The sequence below is a fragment of the Scyliorhinus canicula genome, chromosome 5 (genome assembly GCF_902713615.1).
Source record: "Scyliorhinus canicula chromosome 5, sScyCan1.1, whole genome shotgun sequence".
In the NCBI taxonomy this organism is placed as follows: Eukaryota; Metazoa; Chordata; class Chondrichthyes; order Carcharhiniformes; family Scyliorhinidae; genus Scyliorhinus; species Scyliorhinus canicula.
The window spans coordinates 166,179,262-166,203,932 of record NC_052150.1 but is presented as its reverse complement, the minus strand read 5'-3'; the positions used below and the strand labels follow the sequence as shown (position 1 = coordinate 166,203,932).

General features: G+C 51.1%; 1 protein-coding gene across 6 annotated transcripts in view; it reads right to left on the bottom strand.

Moving 5' to 3' along the window:
• The window catches only part of adam22 (ADAM metallopeptidase domain 22), a 480,389-nt gene that overhangs the window by 120,650 nt on the left and 335,068 nt on the right, over positions 1–24,671 (bottom strand). For all 6 annotated transcript variants that reach the window (XM_038797995.1, XM_038797996.1, XM_038797998.1 and 3 more), the window contains exons 18-21: positions 15,541–15,621; positions 10,070–10,120; positions 9,914–9,977; positions 1,063–1,168 (exon numbers count right to left, since the gene is read on the bottom strand). In XM_038797995.1, coding sequence (XP_038653923.1) covers positions 1,063–1,168; positions 9,914–9,977; positions 10,070–10,120; positions 15,541–15,621 — 302 coding nt within the window. The remainder of the gene's footprint in view (positions 1–1,062; positions 1,169–9,913; positions 9,978–10,069; positions 10,121–15,540; positions 15,622–24,671) is intronic.

Sequence of the window (24,671 nt, the reverse complement as noted above, 5' to 3'; positions counted from 1 at the left end):
TGTATCTATCTTTACAGGAGAAGACACAAATAGGATCCCAAGAATAATAGAAATTTGCGGGGCAAAAGTGGGGGGAGGAATTTAAAACAATTATGATCATTAGAGAAAAAGTATTAAGAAAGCTAATGGACCTAAAGGCTGTGAAGTCTGCCTGCACTGGTGGCAGGGTCTTGTGGCTGGATGCATTGGTTGTAATCTTCCAAAATTCCCTAGATTCTGGAAAGGTTCCAGCAATTTGGAAACCTCCAAATATGACATCATTATTCAAGAAAGAAGGGAGAAAGGCAACAAGAAACTATAGGCCAGTTAGTCTAACATGTGTCATTGTGAAAATGCTAGAATGCATTATTAAGGAATTAATAGCAGGACATTTAGAAATCATAATACAACCAGGCAGAGTCAACATGGTTTTGTGAAAGGGAAATAGTGTTAACAAATTTATTGGAGTTATTTGAGGCTTTAACAACTAGGGTAGATAAAGGGGAACCAGTCGATGAAGTGTATTTTAATTGCAGAAAAGTTATTTGATAAGGTGCTACATTGAGAGAGAGAGAGAGAGAGAGAGAGAGAGAGAGAGAAAGCCATTATGCCCTTCCCACCCAGACACAATAAGGGAAGTATATAATTTGCATTAGACTACAAATCACTGCTTGAGTTTAGTGTTATAGTTTCCATGAAAACTTGGGCAGGGGTTTTCTGGCCTCATCATGGTTGCAGAAGATTTGGCGGCCCAGCCAAGGATCCATTGACTTTCACTGGGATTGGAGGACCCCGGCAGTGAATGAGGCTGGAAAATCCCACACCTTGATAAACTTGTTCTGATTTAATCTTGTTAGTCTCAGGGCTAAATTTTTTTGCTATTGGTTCCCATAACAATCAATCAGAGGAACAGAACTCCAAAAATCAACAGAACGATTGATGTTTGTCCAAATGACAACAATCATTTAACTTCCAAAATAATTTATTTTGTGAAGTGTATTGAAATGTTTTTATCCGGTAACAAAAAATTTAAATGGCAGTATTATTATATATGAAATAGTGTGGGGTGAGGAATTTACTTACTGTTTACTACATTGGATCCAGGTGTCCTTGTTTTTGCCACAGTTTCCTTTCTCAGTTCCTTCAATGTTAAGCTTTTCATAACATAACCTGTCCGCAGCTCTTGCCTCTAAGAAAAAAATTGTTGTATTTCAGTTGCCAACAAAAACCATTAAAAGAAATCAACGGAAGAAAGTTGGAAAAGGTACTCCTGATGTCATCAAAACCGAAAGTACAAAAAGATTCACATCATGGAAAGAAAAGAGTGAAAAATTGCAGAACTAACTATTGCTAGACAAACCTTTGCTAAAGATCCATGCAAACTGAAGGCAGATATGTTAGTGGTAATATAATAAATTCAGGAATTAGTAATTTATATATCAAAAATATAACCAAGTGAAAATATGCATGTGGGTCATGAGAATCTGCGGCTGTTTGAATAGACCTGACATTACATGAAGGATTTCTGTACGGTTAGTTGGGTCACTAGTTGGTTCACAGCGGGCGGTTGCATCCACCCTCACCAATGGCAGGAGTTCCCATGTCATGGAACCTGGCATATGCTCAACAGATGGTTGGAACAGGCTACCTTCTCCTTGACTGGACTGGTAGGTTTGGGAGCCACATAGGAATTTAAATCATAATCAGAGCCTGGATGTAATAGGGGCAAGAAGAAAACAATTGTAATATTCAAATTTCACAGTAGCGACTCTACTATGCTTTGAGCAGATGTGGGAGGGGCAGAACACCACAATTAGAGCTAGGCTAATTTTGAGGGGCAGGAACCTAAGATTTGTCCATGGTGGTGCAGGTGCTCACCATTGGGCTGTACATCATTGCCCCTCCCCTTGGCTCCAGAAAGCACACTAATACCAATGACACAGCTTCCCAACAGGAACACATCAGCGGTTATGTTGAGATGTACCTACCATTCATTTTCAGGATTGTAGGATTTCAAATAATTCAGTTGTCAAAAGTAGCATACCTACATGTTGGATACCTGCCAACACACACCTGCTGTTCTAGGCTGTGTTTAAAATAGATGTACTAATGACCATTGCCGCGATTTAACTGGAGAAACACTAAGTGCGACAGTGGGCGCGACTTCCTGGGTGGTTCCCGATGGCCGATCCAGCGAGACTGCGGCCGGTGCCTAACATAATTTAGAGCCGGAAATGATCCCTCACGAGCTTCATGGTGGAAATGGCCGTCCTGCTAGCTGATTCGCCTCAATCTTCCCAATCTGACGGGTTCACGACGGCGCCAACCACACCTGGTCGCTGATGTCGTGAACAGCGTGAACAGCGCTCGAACGCTGCATGTGCGGCCTGTGGGGGCGGGATGGGGGTGGGAGGGACAATCGAGCACCAGGGGGGTGCTCAGTATGGGTCTGGCCCGCAATCAGTGCCCACTAATTGGCGGGCCGGCGTCTCTAAAGGACGCAGTCTTTCCTCCGCCGCCCCGCATGATCAATATTCCATGTCCGCGGGGAGGACGGCAACCGCGCATGCGCGGGTTGGTGCCGGCCAACCTGCGCATGCGCGGGTGATGTCATTTAAGCACCACCGGCCGCGTCATTTATGCGGCACCGCTTTGATGCGGCGCCAAGGCCCGGCGCACGAAATTGATGCGGCGCCGCTCCTAGCCTCCTGGGGGTGTGAGAATAGGGGGCGAGGAGCGGCCTCTGACGCCGGAGTGAAACACTCCGGTTTTCACTCCGGCGTCAGCACTTAGGGCGCGATTCTCCGATGTCACGGCAGTTGGGAGAATAGCGCGCCGCGCCGTTTTTTCCCGCGACGCCGGTCCGACGCGCCCCCGCTGTTCTCCCAACCGGCCAAATTTTTGTAATCGTGTTTCGCGCGCACAAACACGGCGAATCGCCCGATGCAGCCAAAAAGGCGATTCTCCGGCACCCCCTCTATTCTCCGGGCCGAATGGCCGAAGTCCCGACGTCATGACGCAAGGTCACGACGTCGCCGTTCCCACCTGCTTTTTAAAGTCGCCAGCCAGTCGTGCTGGCTGACGAGGAGTGAGGAGGTGAGCGGACCCTCCCGGAGTCTCCGCAAACTGGGGAAGGCATCCCCGAGAACGCAGCAGCCAGTGGGTGGGGGGGGGGAGAGGGAGAAGTGGGGGGGGAGAGAGGGAGAAGGGCGGGGGGGGAGGAGAGGGAAAAGTGGGGGGGAAAGAGAGAGGGAGAAGTGGGGGGGAGGGAGAAGTGGGAGGGGGGAGTGAGGGAGAAGTGGGGGGGAGAGAGGGAGAAGTGGGGGGGGAGAGAGGGAGAAGTGGGAGTGGGGGGCGGAGTGCAAGTAGTGGGCGGGAGAGGGGGAGAGGGAGTGAGTGGAATGGAGTGGGTCGTCCACCCCCGGATGCAACATGTCAGCCGCCCTGCCATGGCAGGACGGTCACGAGGACACGGCCGCTGGTCGCTGGTTGCCCTGTGGCTGATGGGCACAGCCCACTGCCGCACCGGTGAGGAGGACGTTCTTAACTGACCATTGGACGCAGAAAGTGAACAGGGGTTAGGTATCCCGTGGCAGGCGGCTGCCGAGGTGTCGAATAACCTCCGTCTAACATGTCGTTTCTCTGCCCCCCACCACCCTTCTGTAGGTGAGCAAAATGTATTCAAACCGAACGGCTATGTTCAGCGCAGTGGTTGGGGCCGCTGCACTGCAGTTGGAGATCAAGCAGCATCCACAGCGACATCCCACAGTGGATGCAGGGGCAGCTGCAGCAGCAGAGGGAATGGCCGCGGAGTGGCCCGTCGTCGAGCAGCATGGGGGGGAAGGAGGAGGAGGAGGAGGCATTGACGGTGGAGCCAAGGCGCCAGCCGAGGCCTAGGGTGTACCGTGCCCGGATCTCTTTCGAGACAATGCCGAACATCACCTGCAGGAGGAGACTCCGGTTGAGCAGAGAGACGGTGACACATATCTGTCACCTCGTGTCGCATCTCGCCCCACGTGGAACGGGAAGAGGACACGCGACCCCGGTTGCCGTCAAGGTGACGGTGGCACTTAACTTTTATGCGACTGGCTCCTTCCAGTCTCCGAGCGGGGACCTATCCGGGATCTCGCAGTCATCGGTGCACAGGTGCATCCGGGATGTGACCGACGACCTCTATGCCATCGCCGATCGCTACATCACATTTCCCGAGGACCGAGCAAGTCAAGACGCACGAGCCCGTGCATTTGCCAACGTGGCCGGGATACCGATGGTCCAGGGGGTCATTGATTGTGTTCATGTCCCCATGCGCCCGCCTGCAGGCAACAGGGAAGTGTTCACAAACAGGAGGGGGACATACTCCATGAATATCCAGGTGGTATGGGCAGCACGGTAGCATTGTGGATAGCACAATCGCTTCACAGCTCCAGAGTCCCAGGTTCGATTCCGGCTTGGGTCACTGTCTGTGCGGAGTCTGCACATCCTCCCCGTGTGTGCGTGGGTTTCCTCCAGGTGCTCCGGTTTCCTCCCACAGTCCAAAGATGTGCGGGTTAGGTGGATTGACCATGATAGATTGCCCTTAGTGTCCAAAATTGCCCTTAGTGTTGGGTGGGGTTACTGAGTTATGGGGATAGGGCGGAGGAGTTGACCTTGGATAGGGTGCTCTTTCCAAGAGCCGGTGCAGACTCGATGGGCCGAATGGCCTCCTTCTGCACAGTAAAATTTATGTAATCTATGTATGCGACCCCCACATGAAGATCATGCACGTGTACGCAAGGTTCCCTGGAAGTGTGCATGATGCGTACATTCTTGCGTAGTCATTCATCCCTGCCATGTTTGAGGGACGGCCCCCCCGGCTGAGGGGCTGGTTGCTGGGCGACAGAGGTTATCCACTGAGGTCTTGGCTGATGACGGCTATACGGAGGCCTCAGACTAACGCGGAGACCCTTTACAATGAGGCCCATGCAGCAACCAGGGGTGTGGTGGAGCACTGCTTTGGTATGCTGAAAATGCGATTCAGGTGCCTGGACAGCTCCGGAGGGGCCCTGCAGTACCAGCCCGACAGGGTCGCTCGCATTGTTGTGGTCTGCTGTGCGCTGCAGAACATCGCGATGCAGAGGGGAGATGCCCTGGTGGAGGACTCGGAGGGAGAAGCCACTGGCAGTGGTGCCAACACGGTGACGGAGGAGAGGAGGAGGAGGAGGAGGAGGTGGAGGAGGTTGGTGGTGCGTCGGGCGCAGCACACAGACACGACCCGGGTGCTGGTAATGTTCAGGAGGCTGCACGACGGCACCGGCGAGGACAGCGGGCACGCAACGCTCTGGTGGCAGCAAGATTCTCGCGCCGCATGCGACGGCACCGCTGAACACTACCACCTGCATCGCCAGTTGTGCAGACGGTCAGCACACAACTCCCCTCCCCCCGCACTGCCTACACTGCTCCAGTTCTAAATCACCCTTACCACTGCAGCCAGATGGGTATGGCATGACATTGATGGCTGTGTCAGCGGGTGTGATCAGTGCCATGTTGAATGATCGCCATGATGTGGAGATGCCGGCGTTGGACTGGGGTGAGCACAGTAAGAAGTCTTACAACACCAGGTTAAAGTCCAACAGGTTTGTTTCAAACACGAGCTTTCGGAGCACGGCTCCTTCTTCAGGTGAATGGCATTCACTCAGTGAACAGGCATTCACCTGAAGAAGGAGCCGTGCTCCGAAAGCTCGTGTTTGAAACAAACCTGTTGGACTTTAACCTGGTGTTGTAAGACTTCTTACTATGTTGAATGATGACAGCCCGCTCTGCGATGAGCTGTGAGCTCAGAATCGTTAGACAAAGTCTGACTCATGGCAATAGCTGAACCATCCATCTCGGTGGTCGCTGAGTTCATCAGGGACACTCCATCACGTGCCCACGTGGGGTAGCTGTGGGAGGGGGTGAGGGGGAAGGGACTGCACACCCGGCACCGAAGTTTCACCGCTCGTCAACCCCAGCGACACTCGGTCACCATCACGATTCCCGTGTCAACGTAAAAATCACACTTACAAGTTAGGTGCAACAGTGAGTTTAATGGTGAATATTATGTACAGATGCCCTAGCCCCTACAACTAAACTGTGCCCTTCACTCGTGCCAACTTACTCTGTGTCCCTCTTCATTGCCTTACGGACCCTACTGTTATGCTTCTTGAAAGAATGCTCGAAGTCGTCTTTAGGTTAAAGAATTATTTATTGTGCCCCACAATAAATTACAGAATTGCACTTGAGAAAATGCTGCTCTTCAATGTTCTGCAACTAGGCCCAAAACAGACTAGCAGCCCAGAGTTAACTTCCACACCTTGCCTCTTCAACCCTCCGGTTCAAGTGCCAAGGCGGGCCTTCGGCGTTCCTTTTATGTGTCCCCGCGCTGCCCCCTGGTGGTACTTCCATGTCCCACCAGTCCCTTCTGTTCACACTCAGGCGAGGATCACCACACCTACCACTACGTCTAAGTGAATCCCCGGATGATACAGCAGGAGTGGAGGCGGACTGCTGAGAATCATCCCTTGCGACATGTCTCCCCGTCGGCACTCGTTTCCTGGGGCGACCCGGCCTTGATGGGCCAGGCTGCTCCGCAGGCGTTTCATAAGAACATAAGAACTAGGCGCAGGAGTAGGCCATCTGGCCCCTCGAGCCTGCTCCGCCATTCAATGAGATCATGGCTGATCTTTTGTGGACTCAGCTCCACTTTCCGACATGAACACCATAACCCTTGATCCCTTTATTCTTCAAAAAACTATCTATCTTTACCTTAAAAACATGTAATGAAGGAGCCTCAACTGCTTCACTTGGCAAGGAATCCCCGGATGATACAGCAGGATGACGTGGTGCCACCCTGCTCTGCCCGCTGCCCACCCGATGCACCAGGGATGGGACAGGGGGAGGCCGAGCGTTCAGGGACTCCCTGCTCCTGGACACGGTTTGACTCCTCTAACTGCGTCTGCAGCTGCTGGAAGACGGCCCTCATCCCGTCATTGTGTCCCTGGGTTTCGAAATGCATCGGCTGTGGGTCGAGTAAATCAAGGAACCCGGGAAACGTCTGGGAGCCAGCTGAATGCTGGGCCTGGGCTGCCCTCCGACCGTCCAGCCCCTCGGCTGCTCTGACCTCCACCTGCTGTACCGGCACAGCTGTGTGGTGCACACCAGACCGTGACCCAGGCGCCTCAACACTTAATTGCCCAACCGAGGTGAGTGTCTCTGGGGTGGTGGATGGTGTGGGAGACAGCAGTGCCGCAAGCTCTAGATCCTCGTCCATCATAAAACCAACAGAGTCCTCATCCCAGTCATATTTGAGCGCAGGCTGCACGCATCCCAAGTCTGGTTCACCCTCCGGTGACTCTGTTGAGTGTGTCGCCATCCTTTGTGCGTCCTGCTCGGGGGTCCGGGGTTGGGAGGATGGCACTCCTGGCTGACCTCCTGCCACCCTCTGGCGTGCGGCCCTGGACGCGGTGGTCGTGGCAGATGGGCGCCTCTGTGTGGCAGCAGACGGCACTGGACGTTCGTTAGCACGCCCTATGGGAACAGGATAATACAGGTTTAGTTAGACACGCTCGGCAGGGCGTAGGATGGTCCAGTGGGTAGAGTGTGAGGGGACAGAGGATGGGGGGGTCCAGTGGGTAGAGTTTGAGGGGACAGAGAATGGGGGTCCAGTGGGTAGAGTGTGAGGGGGCAGAGGTTGGGGGGTCCAGCGGGTAGAGTGTGAGGGGACAGAGGATGGGGGGTCCAGTGGGTGTTGATCTTTAAATTCTTCACCCGGTAGTCTGGCTCAATAAAATGAGAGATGGATTTGTAGGTATAGTATCATTTAATAATAAGCAACTTGCAAGGCTGGCTTACTAGTAGAACTCCAGAACACACAGCCGCCTCCTGTGAGTTCCACAGCAAGAGAGACAGAAGACAAAAGGGTATCTGCTGATGTATTCAACCTCACAGTAAGATTCACATATAAGCTTCCCATTGGTCATTCTATACACCTCCTGACCTGGCCCTATATCCTAATTGGTCACTTTGCATTGTAACCCCAGCATTCTTTTCACCATGCTCACCATGCGGCTACCCTCCCCCGAGGGTCTCAAACAGGCTTTTGCTAAATCCCTTTGTCCTTTGTCTGTGAGCTCACTACCATCGGACCGGCCCTATTTATCTATACTATTTTAACTAATAATCCTATTTTTATCACATTCATTTATTCATTTCCTCGTGGGTCGAGTGTGAGGGGACAGAGGATGGGGGGGGGGGGGGGGGTCCAGTGGGTAGAGTGTGAGGGGACAGAGGATGGGGGGTCCAGTGGGTAGAGTGTGAGGGACAGAGGATGGGGATGGGGGGTCCAGTGGGTAGAATGTGAGGGACAGAGGATAGGGATGGGGGGTCCAGTGGGTAGAGTGTGAGGGACAGAGGATGGGGATGGGGGGTCCAGTGGGTAGAGTGTGAGGGGACAGAGGATGGGGGGGTCCAGTGGGTAGAGTGTGAGGGGACAGAGGATGGGGGACCCAGTGGGCAGAGTGTGAGGGGACAGAGGATCGGCTGGGGGGGGGGGGGGGGGGGGGGGTGTGTCATGCAGGGTTGTCTCACTTGGTTCCGCACCTCCAACCTCACATTGCGCGACCTCCCGGGTGCCAGGTCCCCCAGCAAGGTCCAGTGCCCTCTCTTCAAAGACTGTCAGGGGGTGCATGATGGGTGTACCCCCTCCGGTCCTGTTCCGCTCCCGGTTGTTGTGAGCAGTCTTGTCCTGTTGGGGGGGGGGGGGGGGGGGGGGGGGGGGGGGGGCATGGATAGATTATCACAATTCGGCAGGGAACATCAGGGCGTTCAGATATTGGCACAGGTTGGGGGGACAGTTGCAGCTACACCATGACATCTCTCCAGGGGGTCGCAGCACTCATGTACGTCTGTGACGACTTTGTAAACCACCCTCCACTCATTCTGGCCCCCCTCCCCCTCCCCTTCGTGCCCGGGGGGGGGGGGGGGAGGTGGGTGATGAGGGACATGGGGGGGGATGGTTGTGACCCAGGGGCACCCTCTTGGCACTTACCCTGGCAGCCCTGGTGAGGTCGTGGAGCTTCTTCCGGCACTGCTCCCCAGACAGAGGGGTCTGCCCCACAGCACTCACTGCCATGCCCACCTCCACGCCAGGCCCGTCGCACAACGCTGGCAGGGTGGCGATGCCCTCTTCTAGGGCAGATGATGCCCCTCCGTTGCTCCACCTCATCGAGGAGGGTCGAGGTCAGTCTCCCCGAACCTCGGGGCGACTCTCCGTTGCTCCGTCATTTTCAGGCCCTCACTTGCTTTGGTCGCTTGCGGCCTTTTACGACGCAGACTGGCATCACTCGGGCGCCATTCTGGCGTCATTCGGGGGTCGCGGGCTTTTGCCGTCATTCCCCACATGTTTCCCCGCGGCCCTGCTCCTAGCCCATTTCCAGGGCCAGAATCATTCGGGAAACGGGCCGTGTAGAGCCGTCGTGAAACTCGGCCGAGTTCACGACGGCCTTCCCGATGCCGCGCGGGAGCGGAGAATTCCGCCCTTAGTCTCCCGTTGGGAGAATTGCACCCCCCTCATTTTAATGAGAGGTGTCTCCAGCTTTGTAAGTGATTTTGAATTGTTTCCATGGTTAGCCCAGCGGGCACGTATGTCATTATAGACAGCCCTGTAAAGTAACAGAAATAATAAAATGTACAAAAATAAATATTAATATTCTGAAAACCTTATAAATGAAATTTTTAATTCCAAAGTAAAAGGTGAAAATTGATTGCTTAGAGAATATAATTAATTGCCTCATCTGGCAATGTGTACAGCACAATTCAAAATACTGAGGTAAAGCGGCAAATACAAAACAAAATATGGATGGATGAATAAACCAAATTACGAAAGGTTTTATTTCTGTCATAATATAGACATTCTACTTACTTTCTCCCCATACATATTTGCATTGTCGCTCTCTAGTTTTACATCTCCCACCATAACAAAGTCCCTGGAAGAAATGCAATGAGGTGAGTACAGAGTAGATCATCTTTAAAAGAGCAATCTGATTCACCAAAGGAGAAATCAAACTCCATTATATACCTGATCATTGTCACAGATGTAACCGTCCATTTTATGCACATTTGGTGGACACTTTAGAAAAAAAAGATCAGAGAATGGTTAGAGTTATGTTGCAGAATATCTTCAGAGGTGATATGATAGAACCAAGATGATCTGGTATTTATACACATATACTTAATGTTTTGCTTTAATCACAAGGAAGACAGATATATTGTAAAATCCTGCCTTTCGTGACTTCCTTGTTCACTTACAAGGCTTTGTAACACTGCATCGCCCGCCACGCAAGCAATGTTTGCTTATCTGTGTTCTCTTTCCCCTCTCTCCTCTTTCCTCGAGGAGATGGCAGCCATGATGAAGCAGAGACCGGGAGACAATTTAACTGGGAGATGGTGTCGAAGATTATAGAAGCAAATTCCTTCCTTTCGTCCTGGCCTTGGATGTTTAATTCTCTTTTTTCTAAGCAGCTTTCCGACGGGGGTGAGAAGCAGTGCCTGGTATGGTTTCAGCTGAAATGCAGCCCAAACGGAGAGATTAACATGGGAATGTTCGAATCTCTCGATCCAGAGCTGAATAACGGTCCAGTTCAATTTTGAAATGTTCTCTAATTTTGTCTGCCAGTTTTGAGGTGACTCATTTTTTTCTTACATGAGGATAGACTTTTAAAACATTTTTAATCCCTCTTGCATTGCTCAGAGGCTCGCCCATCTGTTGTATGCAGGTAGTGTACCACAATCTGCTATAACTGCACAAACCAATGCTGCCCTTGCATTGCTGGAACCTATCTAATTGGCTGCCACAGGAAAGCATGTTCATTGTTTGTCATTTTGCTATTTGCGAGATTTCACAGGAATTTAACATCCGCGAACATCAGGACATTACTGTAATGTATGGGATTAAAATTTCCTTTTAGGTGGTGTACAGAGAATACTAAATACTACTACACTGAGGATTACTCAACACATGGTCAGTGTGCCTTCTGAATATATATCTATCTGGGGGCTAGAAAGAAATGATGAGAAAATTTATTCAATTATTTGTTCTGTACAATATGTACAAGTCTTGCTCACTGAATGAATGCAATTAAGCAATGTTAGCCGATCTCCTATGGCACAGATTCATTAAAAAAAGATTGTTGGAGGTTTTTCCTCAGGGAGCAATAGTGGGAGGCTGTGTGCTAACATGTATCCTATTCCCCTTTGCAGTGCGGATCATATAGGCCTATCTCACTCCTTAACGTAGACGCTAAGCTGCTGGCGAAGATCCTGGCTACCAGGATAGAGGATTGTGTGCCAGAGGTAATTCATGAAGATCAGACAGGGTTTGTCAAGGGGCGGCAGCTCAACACGAATGTGCGGAGACTGCTCAATGTTATCATGATGCCGGCAGTGGAGGGGGAGGCGGAGATAGTGGTGGCGCTGGATGCAGAGAAGGCGTTTGATAGAGTTGAGTGGGGGTACCTGTGGGAGGTGCTGGAGAGGTTTGGATTTGCGGGAGGGATTCATCAAATGGGTGAGGCTGCTTTACGCGGCGCCGATGGTGAGTGTAGTCACAAATGGAAGGAGATCGGAGTATTTTAGGCTTTATCGTGGGACCAGGCAGGGGTGTCCCCTGTGCTCTTTGCACTGGCGATTGAACCGCTGGCCATGGCGTTGAGGGAGTCAGGGAAGTGGAGTGGTCTGGTGCGGGGGGGGGGGAGGAGCACCGGGTATCGCTGTATGCGGACGACCTGCTGTTATATGTGGCGGACCCAGAGGGGGGAATGCCGGGGGTGATGGAACTGTTAGCGGAATTCGGGGGCTTCTCGGGCTATAAGCTGAACTTAGGAAAGAGCGAGGTGTTTGTAGTGCACCCGGGAGATCAGGAGGAGGGAATTGGGAGGCTCCCCTTCAGGAGGGCAGTGAAGAGTTTCAGGTACCTGGGGGTGCAGGTGGCCAGGAGTTGGGGGCCTCTTCATAAGCTTAACTTCACCAGACTAGTGGAACAGATGGAGGAGGAATTTAAAAGGTGGGACATGGTGCCGCTATCGCTGGCGGGCAGAGTGCAATCCGTCAAAATGACGGTTCTCCCGAGGTTCTTGTTCCTCTTCCAGTGCTTGCCCATCTTTATCCCTAGGGCCTTTTTTAAAAGGGTGACCAGCAGCATCATGGGATTTGTTTGGGCGCATGGCACCCCGAGGGTGAAGAGGGTCTTCTTGGAGCGGAGTAGGGATGGGGGGGGCTGGCGTTGCCCAACCTCTCGGGGTACTACTGAGCGGCCAACGTGTCGATGGTGCGTAAGTGGGTGATGGAGGGGGAGGGGGCAGCATGGAAACGGATGGAGAGAGCGTCCTGTGGGGATACAAGCCTGGGGGCCCTGGTAACGGCGCTGTGGCCGCTCCCTCCCACGAGGTATACCACGAGTCCGGTGGTGGCGGCAACCCTCAAGATTTGGGGGCAGTGGAGGCGACATAGGGGAGAAGTGGGGGGCTCGATGGAGGCTCCGTTAAGGGGGAACCATAGGTTCGTCCCGGGGAACATGGATGGGGGATTTCGGGGATGGTATAGAGCGGGCATTAGACAGCTGAAGGACCTGTTTATCGATGGAAGGTTTGCGAGCCTGGGGGAGTTGGAGGAGAAATTTGGGCTCCCGCCGGGAAACATGTTTAGATATCTGCAGGTAAAAGCATTTGCTAGACGGCAGGTGGAGGGATTCCCTGCGCTCCCCGCGAAGGGGGTGAGTGACAGGGTGCTCTCGGGGGTCTGGGTCGGGGAGGGGAAGATATCCGATATCTACAAGCTTATGCAGGAGGTGGAAGAGGCGTCAGTAGAGGAGCTGAAAACAAAGTGGGAGGGGGAACTGGGGGAACAGATCGAAGACGGGACATGGCTGATGCCCTGGAGAGGGTAATTCTTCCTCCTCGTCGTGCGCGGCTTAGCCTCATCCAATTCAAGGTGCTGCATAGGGCCCACATGACTGGGACGAGGATGAGTAGGTTCTTTGGGGGTGAAGATAGGTGTGCCAGGTGCTCGGGGAGTCCAGCGAACCATGCCCATATGTTCTGGGCATGCCCGGCATTGGAGGAGTTCTGGAAGGGAGTGGCGAGGACGGTGTCAAGGGTGGTGGGATCCAGGGTCAAGCCAGGATGGGGACTCGCGATCTTTGGGGTTGGGGTAGAGCCGGGAGTGCAGGAGGCGAAAGAGGCCGGTATGCTGGCCTTTGCGTCCCTAGTAGCCCGGCGAAGGATTTTGCTACAGTGGAAGGACGCGAGGCCCCCAAGCGTGGAGACCTGGATCAATGACATGGCGGGCTTCATTAAGCTTGAGAAGGTTATCCTGAGAGGATCGGTGCAAGGGTTCTTTAAACGGTGGCAACCTTTCCTCGACTTTCTGGCTCAACGATAGGGTACTGGGACAGTAGCAGCAGTAACCCGGGGGGGGGGGGGGGGGGGGGGGGGGGGGGGAGGGGGGACGTTGATTATGTTGGCTTATTTATTTAAATTTGTTTTATCTAATTTTAATTTACGGTTAAGTTCTCTTGTTTGGGGGGGGGGGGCGTGGGGGAATGTGATACATGTGATGTTACGGTATGGGGGGAATTGTGGATGTTATGGGGCTGTTAGTTGCATATTACTGCTTTTTGCTATACTTGTGGTTATATTTTCTGTAAAAAATTCCAATAAAAATTATTTTAAAAAAAACATGTATCCTATTCAATTGCAGGTAGCAGGTATCGAGGAATAAATAAAATAAATAAATAACCATTATTGTCACAAGTAGGCTTACATTAACACTGCAGTGAAGTTTCTGTGAAAAGCCCCTAGTCGCCACATTCCGGCACCTGTTCGGGCACAGAGGGAGAATTCAGAATTCTCAGCTGGTACGGCAATTGAACCCGTGCTGCTAGCCTTGTTCTGCATCTCAAACCTGCTGTCTAGCCCACTGAGCTAAACCAGCCCAACACCAGGTTTATACACCAGGTTTTGCCAAGAAAAGATTCATGCCTCGCCGTATTTCAGAGATCAAGTTGGGATTGGCTGGTGTCAGGTTTGGCAGGACAGAACCTGTTTTAGACATTCTGAGCGGACCGGAATCTTGGCCCTACCAAATGGGGAGGAGAGCAGCGTGTCAGGGTTGAAAAAGAGTTTGGTAAATTGGGGCCTTATTATCTGGGTGAGATAGGTTTTTTTTAAAAAGAAACATTAAAAACAATTTTAAAAAGACAAAAATTGAAATTACGGTTGCCTTCTTCAGTATTATGGAAATCTGATTGGAGCATGGTGTTAACAAGGCAAATATTGACAAATGTTTCTCTGTGCTATTACCTTGATTAGTTAGCATGGAGAAAAGTCATTTTTAACAGGCTATAATTAAATGATTTCTTTTCATATCTATCTTGCATTCGTGTAGTGATTTGATTGCCCTCTCTTATTATATACCTTACCTGGATCCCAAATCAGTCAGAAACAGAACAGACTACCCATAACGTTACAGAATCATTGATATACAAGAGTATCACAGAAACTCAGACAAAAATAACCGTAAATTAAGCTCTTTGAATCCTATTGTACATTTTTAAAAATTTGTTCTTGATTCAGGGGCAGTGGCTGTTGCTGGCAAGGCCAGCATTTGTTGTCCATTCTTAACAGCCCCTGAATCAAGTGTCTTGCTGGGTCATTTCAGAGGGCTTTTAAGAGTCACCCTCATTACTGTGGGTCTGGAGTTATGTGTCGGCCAGGTAAGGGGCATGGCATATTTCCCTCCCTAAAGGGCATTAGTGAATCAGATGGATTTTTATGACAACCGACTAGCATTCAATTCCAGGTTTTATTAATGCTATGGTGGAATTTGAACCCATGTTACCAGAGCATTAGTCTGGGCCTCTGGATTTCTAGTCCAGTGACATCACCACTAGACCACCATCTCCCCATTAATTACTTTATCTGTTTGTTTAAAATTCCTCTGAATGTTATATTAACATATAAAGTTTGTACAAATATGTTGAACATTCGTACATTAATGTCTGAAATGCCTAGAAGGTTGTGGGTTCAAGTTCCAATTCAAGGTTTGAGCACAATAATCTGGGCTGAAACTCCAGTGCAGTACTAAGGGCGTGCCAGCACTGTCATAGGTGTGTCTTTTGGATGAGACATTAAACTGTGGTCCCATCTTCTCTCTCAAGTGGATATAAAAGATCCCATGGTGCTATTGCGAGCAAGAACATGGGAGGTATCCCTGGTGTCATGGCCAGTATTTACCACTCAACCTTCATCACAAAACAGATTACTTGGCCATATCACATTGCTGTTTGTGACAGCTTGCTGCTCTCAAACTGACTGGCATGTATCCTACATGTTAACAGAGACAACACTTGAAAAGGACCTTGTTGGCTGTAAAATGCTTTGCAATGCCCTAAGATTGTGATGGGTGCTAAATAAATGCCATTTTTTTATTCTCTTTAGTTTTAAGGGATTTTCATAACATTTATTTCATATTAAATATGTGAAGGAAAATCACCTCACTAGAATTTCCGGTGCAGGTCTCTGGAATGTCACAATCATTTACTTCTTTGCGGCATTCAAATCCATTCTGTTGAAACTGCAAAAGGAATAAACAATAGTCAGTGTTTGAATTTCAATTAGATCAGGGTCATTTTTCTGAGTGTTGACATTTTTAAAAAAAAATTTAAAGTACCCAATTTCTTTTCCAATTAAGGGGCACTTTAGCACAGCCAATCTACCTACTCTGTCCATCTTTGGGTTGTGGGGTGAGACCCACATAGACATGGGGAGAGTGTGCAAACTCTACACGGACAGGGGTCGGGATCGAACACAGGTCCTTGGCGCCATGAGGCAGCAGTACTAAACACTGAGCCACCGTGCTACACTGAGTGGTGACAAATGTAATGCTGCTTTAGCACGTTTCAGAAAACAGGAGATTTACCAAGAAGTGTATATGAAATTTTGTTGTTTACAATTATTACCATATTTTATGAGATGGATTGAACTTAGTATGAGGCAGTTTTCAACAGTGAGCTAAACGTTGTGGCATGGATCGAGTCAACTAGCTATAAATGCAAGCATCACTAATCTCTTCATAACAAGAATCTGTGAGAATTGGGTTTCTATACATAGAAACATTTATAGAAAATAGAAGCAGGAAGAGGCCATTTGGCCCTTCGAGCCTGCTCCAGCATTCATTATAATCATGGCTGATCATCAAGTTCAATACCCTGATCTCGCCTTCCCCCCATATTCCTTGATCCCTTTAGCCCCAAGAACCTTATTCCTTCTTGAAATCACAGGTTTGGCCTCAACTACTCTCTGTGGTAATGAATTCCACAGATTCACCACACTCTAGGTGAAGGAATTTCACCTCACCTTAGTCCGAGAAGGTTTACCCCTTACTCTCAAACTATGACTCCTAGTTCTGGACTCCCGCACCATCAGGAACATTCTTTCTAAATCTACCCGGTCTAATCTGTTAGAATTTTATAAATTTCTATGAGATCCCCTCTCACTCTTCTAAACTCCAATGAACATAATCCTAACCAACTTAATCTCCCCTCATATGACAGTCCTGCCATCCCAGGAATCAGCCTGGTAAACGTCGGTTGTACTCCCTCTATAGCAAGAACATCCTTCCTCAGATAAAGACACCAAAATTGCACACGATATTCGAGGTGCGGCCTTACCAAAGCCCTGTTTAATTGCAGTAAAACATCCCTATTCCTATACTCAAATCCTCTCGCTATGAAGGCCAATGTATTGTTTGCCTTCTTTACTGCCTGCTGTAAGTGTGAGCTTACTTTCAGTGACTGGTGCACGAGACACCAAGGTCTCGCCGTGTATCCACCTCTCTCAATTTGCAGCCATTCAAATAATAATCTGCCTTCTTATTTTTTCCAGATTTATCCACATTGCACTGCATCAGCATGCATGTGCCATTCACTAAGACTGCTCAAATCACGCTGAAAAATCTTCATAGCTCACCCTCCCTCCCAGCATTGTATCATATGCAAATTTGGAGATAATACAATTAGGTGCAATTTTGGAGGTTGAAGCCTCAAAGTCCTTTCAGAAACCAATGAATTTGATAAATATGAGTCCTTTTCCTACTTGAGTGTGCTAGTAAACACTAAATGGCTTTCCTCACCCATATCTGTCTTCTTGCGTTGCCAGAGGATCAATTACTGTTTTCTGCACAATTAAGCCCTTAGACCAACTGGTATGTTTCATTTGAACAGTTCTTGATTCCAGACAGAATGAAATCAATGCACACATGTTTTCATGAACAGTAGATTTATACATTTATTTTGATAGATCAATAATCTCTTTAAATGATAAAATTTCACAATGCACACACAGAACAATTAGGGCTTGGAAAACATTTGAGTAAATGTACAAGTATATTTGGGTGTTACATAACGTTAAGCAACCTTGGAATGAAAACAGGAACCAGAGAACCAACAGACTGAAATTAAGCTACCTGTGAATAAATCTTAGAAGTTAATCGAGTAGAAATCCTCTTGCTATGAATTTCCAACTATATGAAGCATTGGAATGAAGGATTGGCACAGTGTAAACAAGTCACAGAATCGTACAATGATATGACACAGAAAGAAGCCAAACCTATCAGTGTTTGCTGTTTGAAAGAGCTGTCCAATTAGTACCACTGCCTTGCCCTTTCCCCAAAATCTTCCAATTTTATTTCCCCTCCAAGTAGTTATCCAATTCCCTTTTGAAAGTTATTATTGAATCTGCCACTACCACCCTTTCCAGGATGGAAATGTGCCAAGCTATGACCCGCACCTTCCACCAGTGCAGAGACATACAACTCAGTGGGAGACATTAATGGACAGGCTTCGGGGCACTATCTAGTGAGCACCACATAGTTGCTGATGTAGACCAGGTGACGGTAGGAACATCCAAGGCAGACATCAGTCGGAGGTCTGCTGGATCTCAGGACATAGTTGGGTCCCAGCCAGATGTCGAGCTTCTAGTCTAGGTTCTTCTAGAGCTTATGCAGGTGATATGACAGAGCTGTGAGATTCAGGAGAGGATTTCAGCGACATTCCAGTGACTGCAAGGATGATTGGAGGATACCCAAAGCCTTTAGGCACAGGAGATGGTGCTGGCAATGCATGGCACCCAGACCAATACTGTTAGGGTGGCGACAGCAGTGGAAAACCTGGAGCACAACATCCGCGCCTTGACTGTTGGTGTCCAAGGAACGGCTCAGTCTGTGACAACTATGGCTGAGGGCCTTGACATCTTGTCCTCGTCGATGAGGGACATGTGCCAGACACAGGTAAACATTGCCGAGGCACTCCTGAGCGTGGGCAGTCACTGAGGACCATCGCTAAGGGCGTTGACACCATGGTGTAGACAATTGGGAGCCTCCATGACTGGCAGAGCCAGATGACGTAGAGGCTGCTGGAGCTCACTCTAGCTGCCCCTCCGTCCTGTGGAGTCACCCAGGGCCCTATGGGCACCCTTAGGGAAGAGGAAGCACTGGAGCCTAACCCCTGGGTCTACCATCAAGGAAACTATGGCAGTCTCCTATTCTTCTGAAACCCCCTCCTGACACCGGTACATCTCAAGGGCAGCTGGCAGAACAGGGTGGGATGGCAACGCCTGTGACACCGGTAAGTTGGCCGGGGCCCTCCGGCTCTAGGCCCTCAAGAGGATGTCCACGAAGGGCATCAAAGGCCACAGAGAATGGAAAGTAGCAGGCTGCCTCCACCTCTGTTGTGCATCCTGGAAACACACCAAGACATAGCAGTAGACCATGGGAGGTCAAGAAGAGTGAGGAGCACTGAGTGGACACTGGTGAGCTCACGATCCGTAGCTAGAGGGAATGGAAATTTGTCACATTAAAATGTTCATTATTAAAACATGTTACACCTGATACATGTCACGTTAATCTTCACAGTGGGTCTGCCAGTACCCCCAGTACCCTCTCCCTCCGGCAGAGTGGTTCAAGATCAAAAGCTCCCAATGCAGATTCAGTCATGAGGATGGGTGTGAGTGCACGGTCAGCAAAATGACAGGAGTCAGACTTTATCACCAAAGCTTTCCTCAGAGTGAGCGATCATCATTCTCCTGCCTTTTATAGTGACCCACTGACAGTGCCATCACAGGCCATCACCCTGGAGTGATGTCACACAGAACCCTGGTGGGAGGAATAGGGTGGTGGGAGAGGGGGGCAGTGATGGGAGGAGGGGATGGGGGAGGAAATGGGATGGGGATGTTGGGCTGATGGGCACAGCCTCATACTAAGAGAATCTGCAGATGATGAGGGCCTCTCCGGTCCTCCTGGTAAGTCAGACTATCGGTGCAGCCTGTCCTCCATCCTCTGGCTCCTCCTTGGGGTCGTCCTCCAGGTCCGCTTCCTCCTCCTCAACCACCTCCGCAGACGAGGCCTCATGTCCCTCTGCCTCCTCCTCCAGCATATCGCTCCGCTACTGTGTTGGATTGCGGAGGACACAGCAGACCACCACAAAGTGTAGACCCTCTGGGGGGGTTGCTGCAGGGCATTACCAGAGCAGCCCAGGCATCCAAACCACATTTTCAGTAGCACGATGCTCCGTTCATATGCATATGCTGTTCGTCAGCTCATGGAAGGACCAATGACATTTGTATACCTTAGACCATCACTGGCTTTCCCTTCTGGCCCCCTCCTCAGCCTGATGGGTGGCCGAGTGTTTAGGATGTGCGGCAGCCCCCTGTACATGTGGTGCCGCCTCCAGCTTGCGTTGGCGTTGTCGCCATCTGCCTGCCTAGGCTTCCACAAGCAACATGAGGAAGCCTCCGCAGGATCCACACCAGCAAACATTTTTCATCTGGAAGGAATTGGAGAAGGCGAGAGACTCACAATCAGTTAGGGCTTACATACCACAAACCCCCCAAGCCTCCTCCACCCTTATCATGACTATCCCGCCTTCTCTCAGAGTGCCATCCAGCAGGCCAGTTGTGCTGGCAAACCTTTCCCGGTCACGTCAGGAGACCCTAGACCCCAGACCTCTAGAACATAGAACATACAGTGCAGAAGGAGGCCATTCGGCCCATCGAGTCAGCACCGAACCACTTAAGCCCTCACTTCCACCCTATCCCCTTAACCCAATAACCCCTCCTGACCTTTTTTGGTCATTAAGGGCAATTTATCATGGCCAATCCACCTAACCTGCACGTCTCTGCGAGGAACATTAGGGCGACAATGCTCAGCAGCCCTCCGCTCAGCCAAATACTTACCCTTTGGCCGCAAGAGGATCCTCCGTGGTGAAGCCCTGGTGTTCAGTGTTTGATTGTTGGAAGCTGCCCCTATGGTGCTGACGCTCCTGGAGTACAGGCACACTGGTCAGGCATCAAAGGTTACTGGACATGCAGTGCACTAATTATCCACTGAAACATGCACCTGTGCCTTCAAGGAGGCACTTGCGAGTTCAGTAGCGTGAAGTGCTCTCACAACTAACAAGACTAATCCCTCATTTGAAGTAGCCTTCAGCTGTGTAGCTTGAGGCTGATCACAGTCAAAGGGGGTGAAATTGATTTTCATGAGAGAAGCCACAGCAGGGCTCTGCCTTGGGTGAGTTTGGTTGGACCGATAGGCTGTAGCTGTGGGTGCTCCTGTTTTGGGTCTCCACAATATTGGGTCTCCACAATATTTAATGATGGCTTGAAGGCCTCACAGACGCAAAACTCCTCAACTGCCCAGCCCAGGGCGACCCCCGACCTGGAACTCTCCAGCCCCCGAATAACCTCAATCTCCCAGATACCCTCCCCTGCCCCCTGAGTGCCCTTTAGCTGCATGCCAGTAAATGGAAAGGGCTATTCACCTCCTCACTTCCCCTCGTTAGCCATTGCATCAACTTCATGTTTTTGAACAGGAGCCCATGTGACTTTCCGCTGGGAAGTCAGGTAACTCCCGGGAAGACGCTGCATTCGACTTCAATCTCATTAATGATATTGTCGCCATTTTTGGGGGAGACCAAAACTCGTCACTGGGAGCAGGTCGGATGAACAGCAAAATGGTTTGAGCTCGACGCGAATCTCAAGCAGTGGGAGACGCCACATCCAGAGGGAGGCACAGACAGAGGAAGCTTTAAACTTGAGAATTTGAAGCAAATTGGAATTGAATTGGTAGGCTTTTTTCCGTCTTTCCTTTTTAATAAGTTACTGTGGTAGTATGACAAGGGGTATTACGGTACCTGGGAGTGTGAGCTGCCATTGGTGCAGAGGGCTCGCTGCCCATTGGCCCAAGTATCGTGTTCTCCGTATTCCTATTGGCTAAGAGGAAGGTAGCTCCGCCTACGAGGTGGGGTATAAGAACCCGTGTCCCCAGCAGCCAGGCCATTTCTGTACATCTGCTGCCGGGCTCACATCTTGCTGATTAAAGCCTTTCGTTTCGGACTTCACCTATGTTTCGTATCCATTGATTTAATCAATTTAATCAGCAAGATTTTAAAGGATGGAGCTCCACATCCAGCCGGAGTGCCTTCGACTCAGCCCTCACGCAGCGAATGCAACAGCTGCATTTAAGCACTGGCTGGCTTGCTTCAACAGTTACCTTAGCACGGGGGAAAACGTCCCGATGAGGGAGCATAAACTGCACATCCTCCACTCGTGCGTCGGCACCACCATAGAGGACATGACAGACTACGACGCGGCTATGGACTTGCTCAAAGGACATTTCATACGGCCGGCGAACCAAGTCTATGCTCGGCACTTACTAGCCACAAGGCAGCAGATACCTGGTGAGTCACTGGACGATATATACCGTGTCCTCCTCATGCTGGGGAGGAACTGCGGCTGCCCACAGGTGTCTGCTGCTGAGCATACTGAACTCCTGATTTGAGACGCCTTTGTTGCAGGCATGCAGTCCTCGCAGATCCGCCGAAGACTGTTGGAGAGAGAAACTTTAAGCCTCAAGGCCCTCGCCTCCTCCCTAGACGTCGCAAACCGAAACGCTCGCTCGTACGCCCCCGACCGCGCGGCGGCCCCCATGGCAGCGTAGAACTCGGCCTCGCTCTCCCCCACGGACTCGGACCTCCCAGGCCTGCGCCGCAGGGCGCCCCGAAAAACCCACGGGGCCCCGTTGCTATTTCTGCGGCCAGGTGAAGCACCCCCGTCAGCGCTGCCCGGCCCGTTCCGCAACCTGCAAGGGCTGCGGAAAGATGGGCCACTTTGTGGCCGTTTGCCAGGCAAAGACGGTGGCTGCGGGCCCAAGCAGCGACCGCGGGACAGTCCCCTCACTCTCTTCAAGGGCCCCGTGCGGGCCGCGGACCTCGCTGCCCCCATCCCCCAACGCCACGTGCGATCCCCGGGTGCCGCCATTTTACGCCCCCGACGCCATGTGCGACCCCCGGGCGCCGCCATTTTGGACCTCTGATTCCACGTGCAGGGAACGGGCGCCACCATTTTGTCCACCCCCACCATGTGCGGCCGACGGGCGCCGCCATCTTGGATCGGCTCCGAGGACCCCGCGGGTGACTACTCCCTGCCTTATGAAGACTCCGACTATCTGCCACGACTCGCTTCAGTCACGCTGGATCAGTTTCGGTCCCGTACCCTCTCCACAGCGACCACGAAGATTTTACTCAACGGCCATGAGACGAACTGCCTGGTGGACTCCGGGAGCACAGAGAGTTTCATCCACCCCGCCACGGTAAGACGCTGTGCTCTCCCTGTCTACCCGGTTAAGCAAAACATCGCCCTGGCCTCCGGCTCTCACTCAGTACAGATCACGGGGTGCTGCGTAGAGGACCTCACGGTCTAGGGGAGGGAGTTTAAAAACTACAAGCTATTCGTCCTCCCTCACCTCTGTGCAGCAGCACTCCTGGGGTTAGACTTCCAGTGTAACCTCCAGAGCCTAACATTCAAATTCGGCGTCCCTATGCCGCCCCCTCACTGTCTGCAGCCTCGCGACCCTCAAGGTCGATCCCCTGGCCTTGTTTGCAAACCTCACCCCGGATTGCAAACCTGTCACCAGCAGGAGTCGACGGTACAGTGCCCAGGACCGGACCTTCATTAGGTCCGAGGTCCAACGGCTTCTGAAGGAAGGGGTCATCGAGGCTAGCAACAGCCCCTGGCGAGCACAAGTTCTGGTGGTAAAGACCAGGGAGAAGAATAGGATGGTCATAGACTACAGTCAGACCATCAACAGGTTTACGCAGCTGGACGCGTACCCTCTCCCCCGTATATCCGACCTGGTCAACAGGATCGCGCAGTACAAGGTCTTCTCCACGGTGGACCTCAAGTCCACCTACCACCAGCTTCCCATCCGCACGAGTGATCGCAAGTACACTGCGTTCGAAGAGGACGGGCGGCTCTACCACTTTTTAAGGGTTCCCTTTGGTGTCACAAATGGGGTCTCGATCTTCCAAAGGGAGATGGACCAAATGGTCGACTAATACGGTTTACGGGCAACCTTCCTGTATCTTGATAATGTCACCATCTGCGGCCACGATCGGCAGGACCACGACACCAATCTCCGTAAATTCCTCCGAACCGCAAAACTCTGAACCTGACCTACAACAAGGACAAATGCGTGTTTAGCACCGACCGTCTAGCCATCCTCGGTTACGTAGTGCGTAACGGAGTGATAGGCCCCGACCCGAAACGCATACGCCCCCTGATGGAGCTCCCCCGTCCCCACTCCCCCAAAGCCCTCAAGCGCTGTCTTGGTTTCTTTTCATATTACGCCCAGTGGGTCCCCAATTATGCCGACAAAGCCCATTCCCTCATCCAATCAGCCACGTTCCCCCTGTTGATGGAGGCCCGCCACATGGGTAGCAGGGACGGTCAAGATCAGGACCTGTGTCATATCCGATACATATAGGAGAACACGTTGTAAAAAAGCACCTGGACAAGGTGTGGGCCTCGGATTCATTTCCTCCCCCGGAGCTGACTGAGACCAGCATACCAAGGACCATGGAGAGTCCTCCCCAACAGACTATTCACGCCCATCCGGCACCACTGGTGAGGACAACGGACTCTGATATGGACACCATGGATGACGCCGGCCGTGGCTGTCCCCCTGCCGCTGGAGGAAGAGGGCGAACTGTCCCTCAGGTGCTCTCATCGGAAAAGACGGGTACCTAGCCGTTATACCCCCCCACGTCAGAGGCCAAAGTGGAGGATCTGGACCCTGCACAGAAACAAAGATAGAGACCCGTGAGTCACGAGGACCACTGGGGCGCCTCTGACTTTTTTGGGGTGGGGGGAGGGGGGTCGGTGTAATGACTTAGACCAGGTCTTTGAGATTGGCAAATTGGAATAAGAGTTTCCTGATCAGTGGGCCAGTCGGGGAACCTCTTCTTAGGAGATAACAGGGAGTGTGGACAGCAAGCTGATTGCACATGGTTGTACTGCTGTTGGTTTTGTTAATAAAGGGATTCTGGTGAAGGGACTTCTGCCTCCGTGGACTTATTACAGAAACTTACAGGATTCTGAGAGGCCTAGATAGAGTGGACATGGAGAGGATGTTTCCACTAGTATGAAAAACTAGAACCCGAGGCCACAGCCTCAGACTGAAGGGACGATCCTTTAAAACTGAGATGAAGAGCAATTTCTTCAGCCCGAGGATGATGAATCGGTGGAATTCTTTGCCACAGAAGGCCATGGAGGCTAAATTACCCTGTCTTGAAG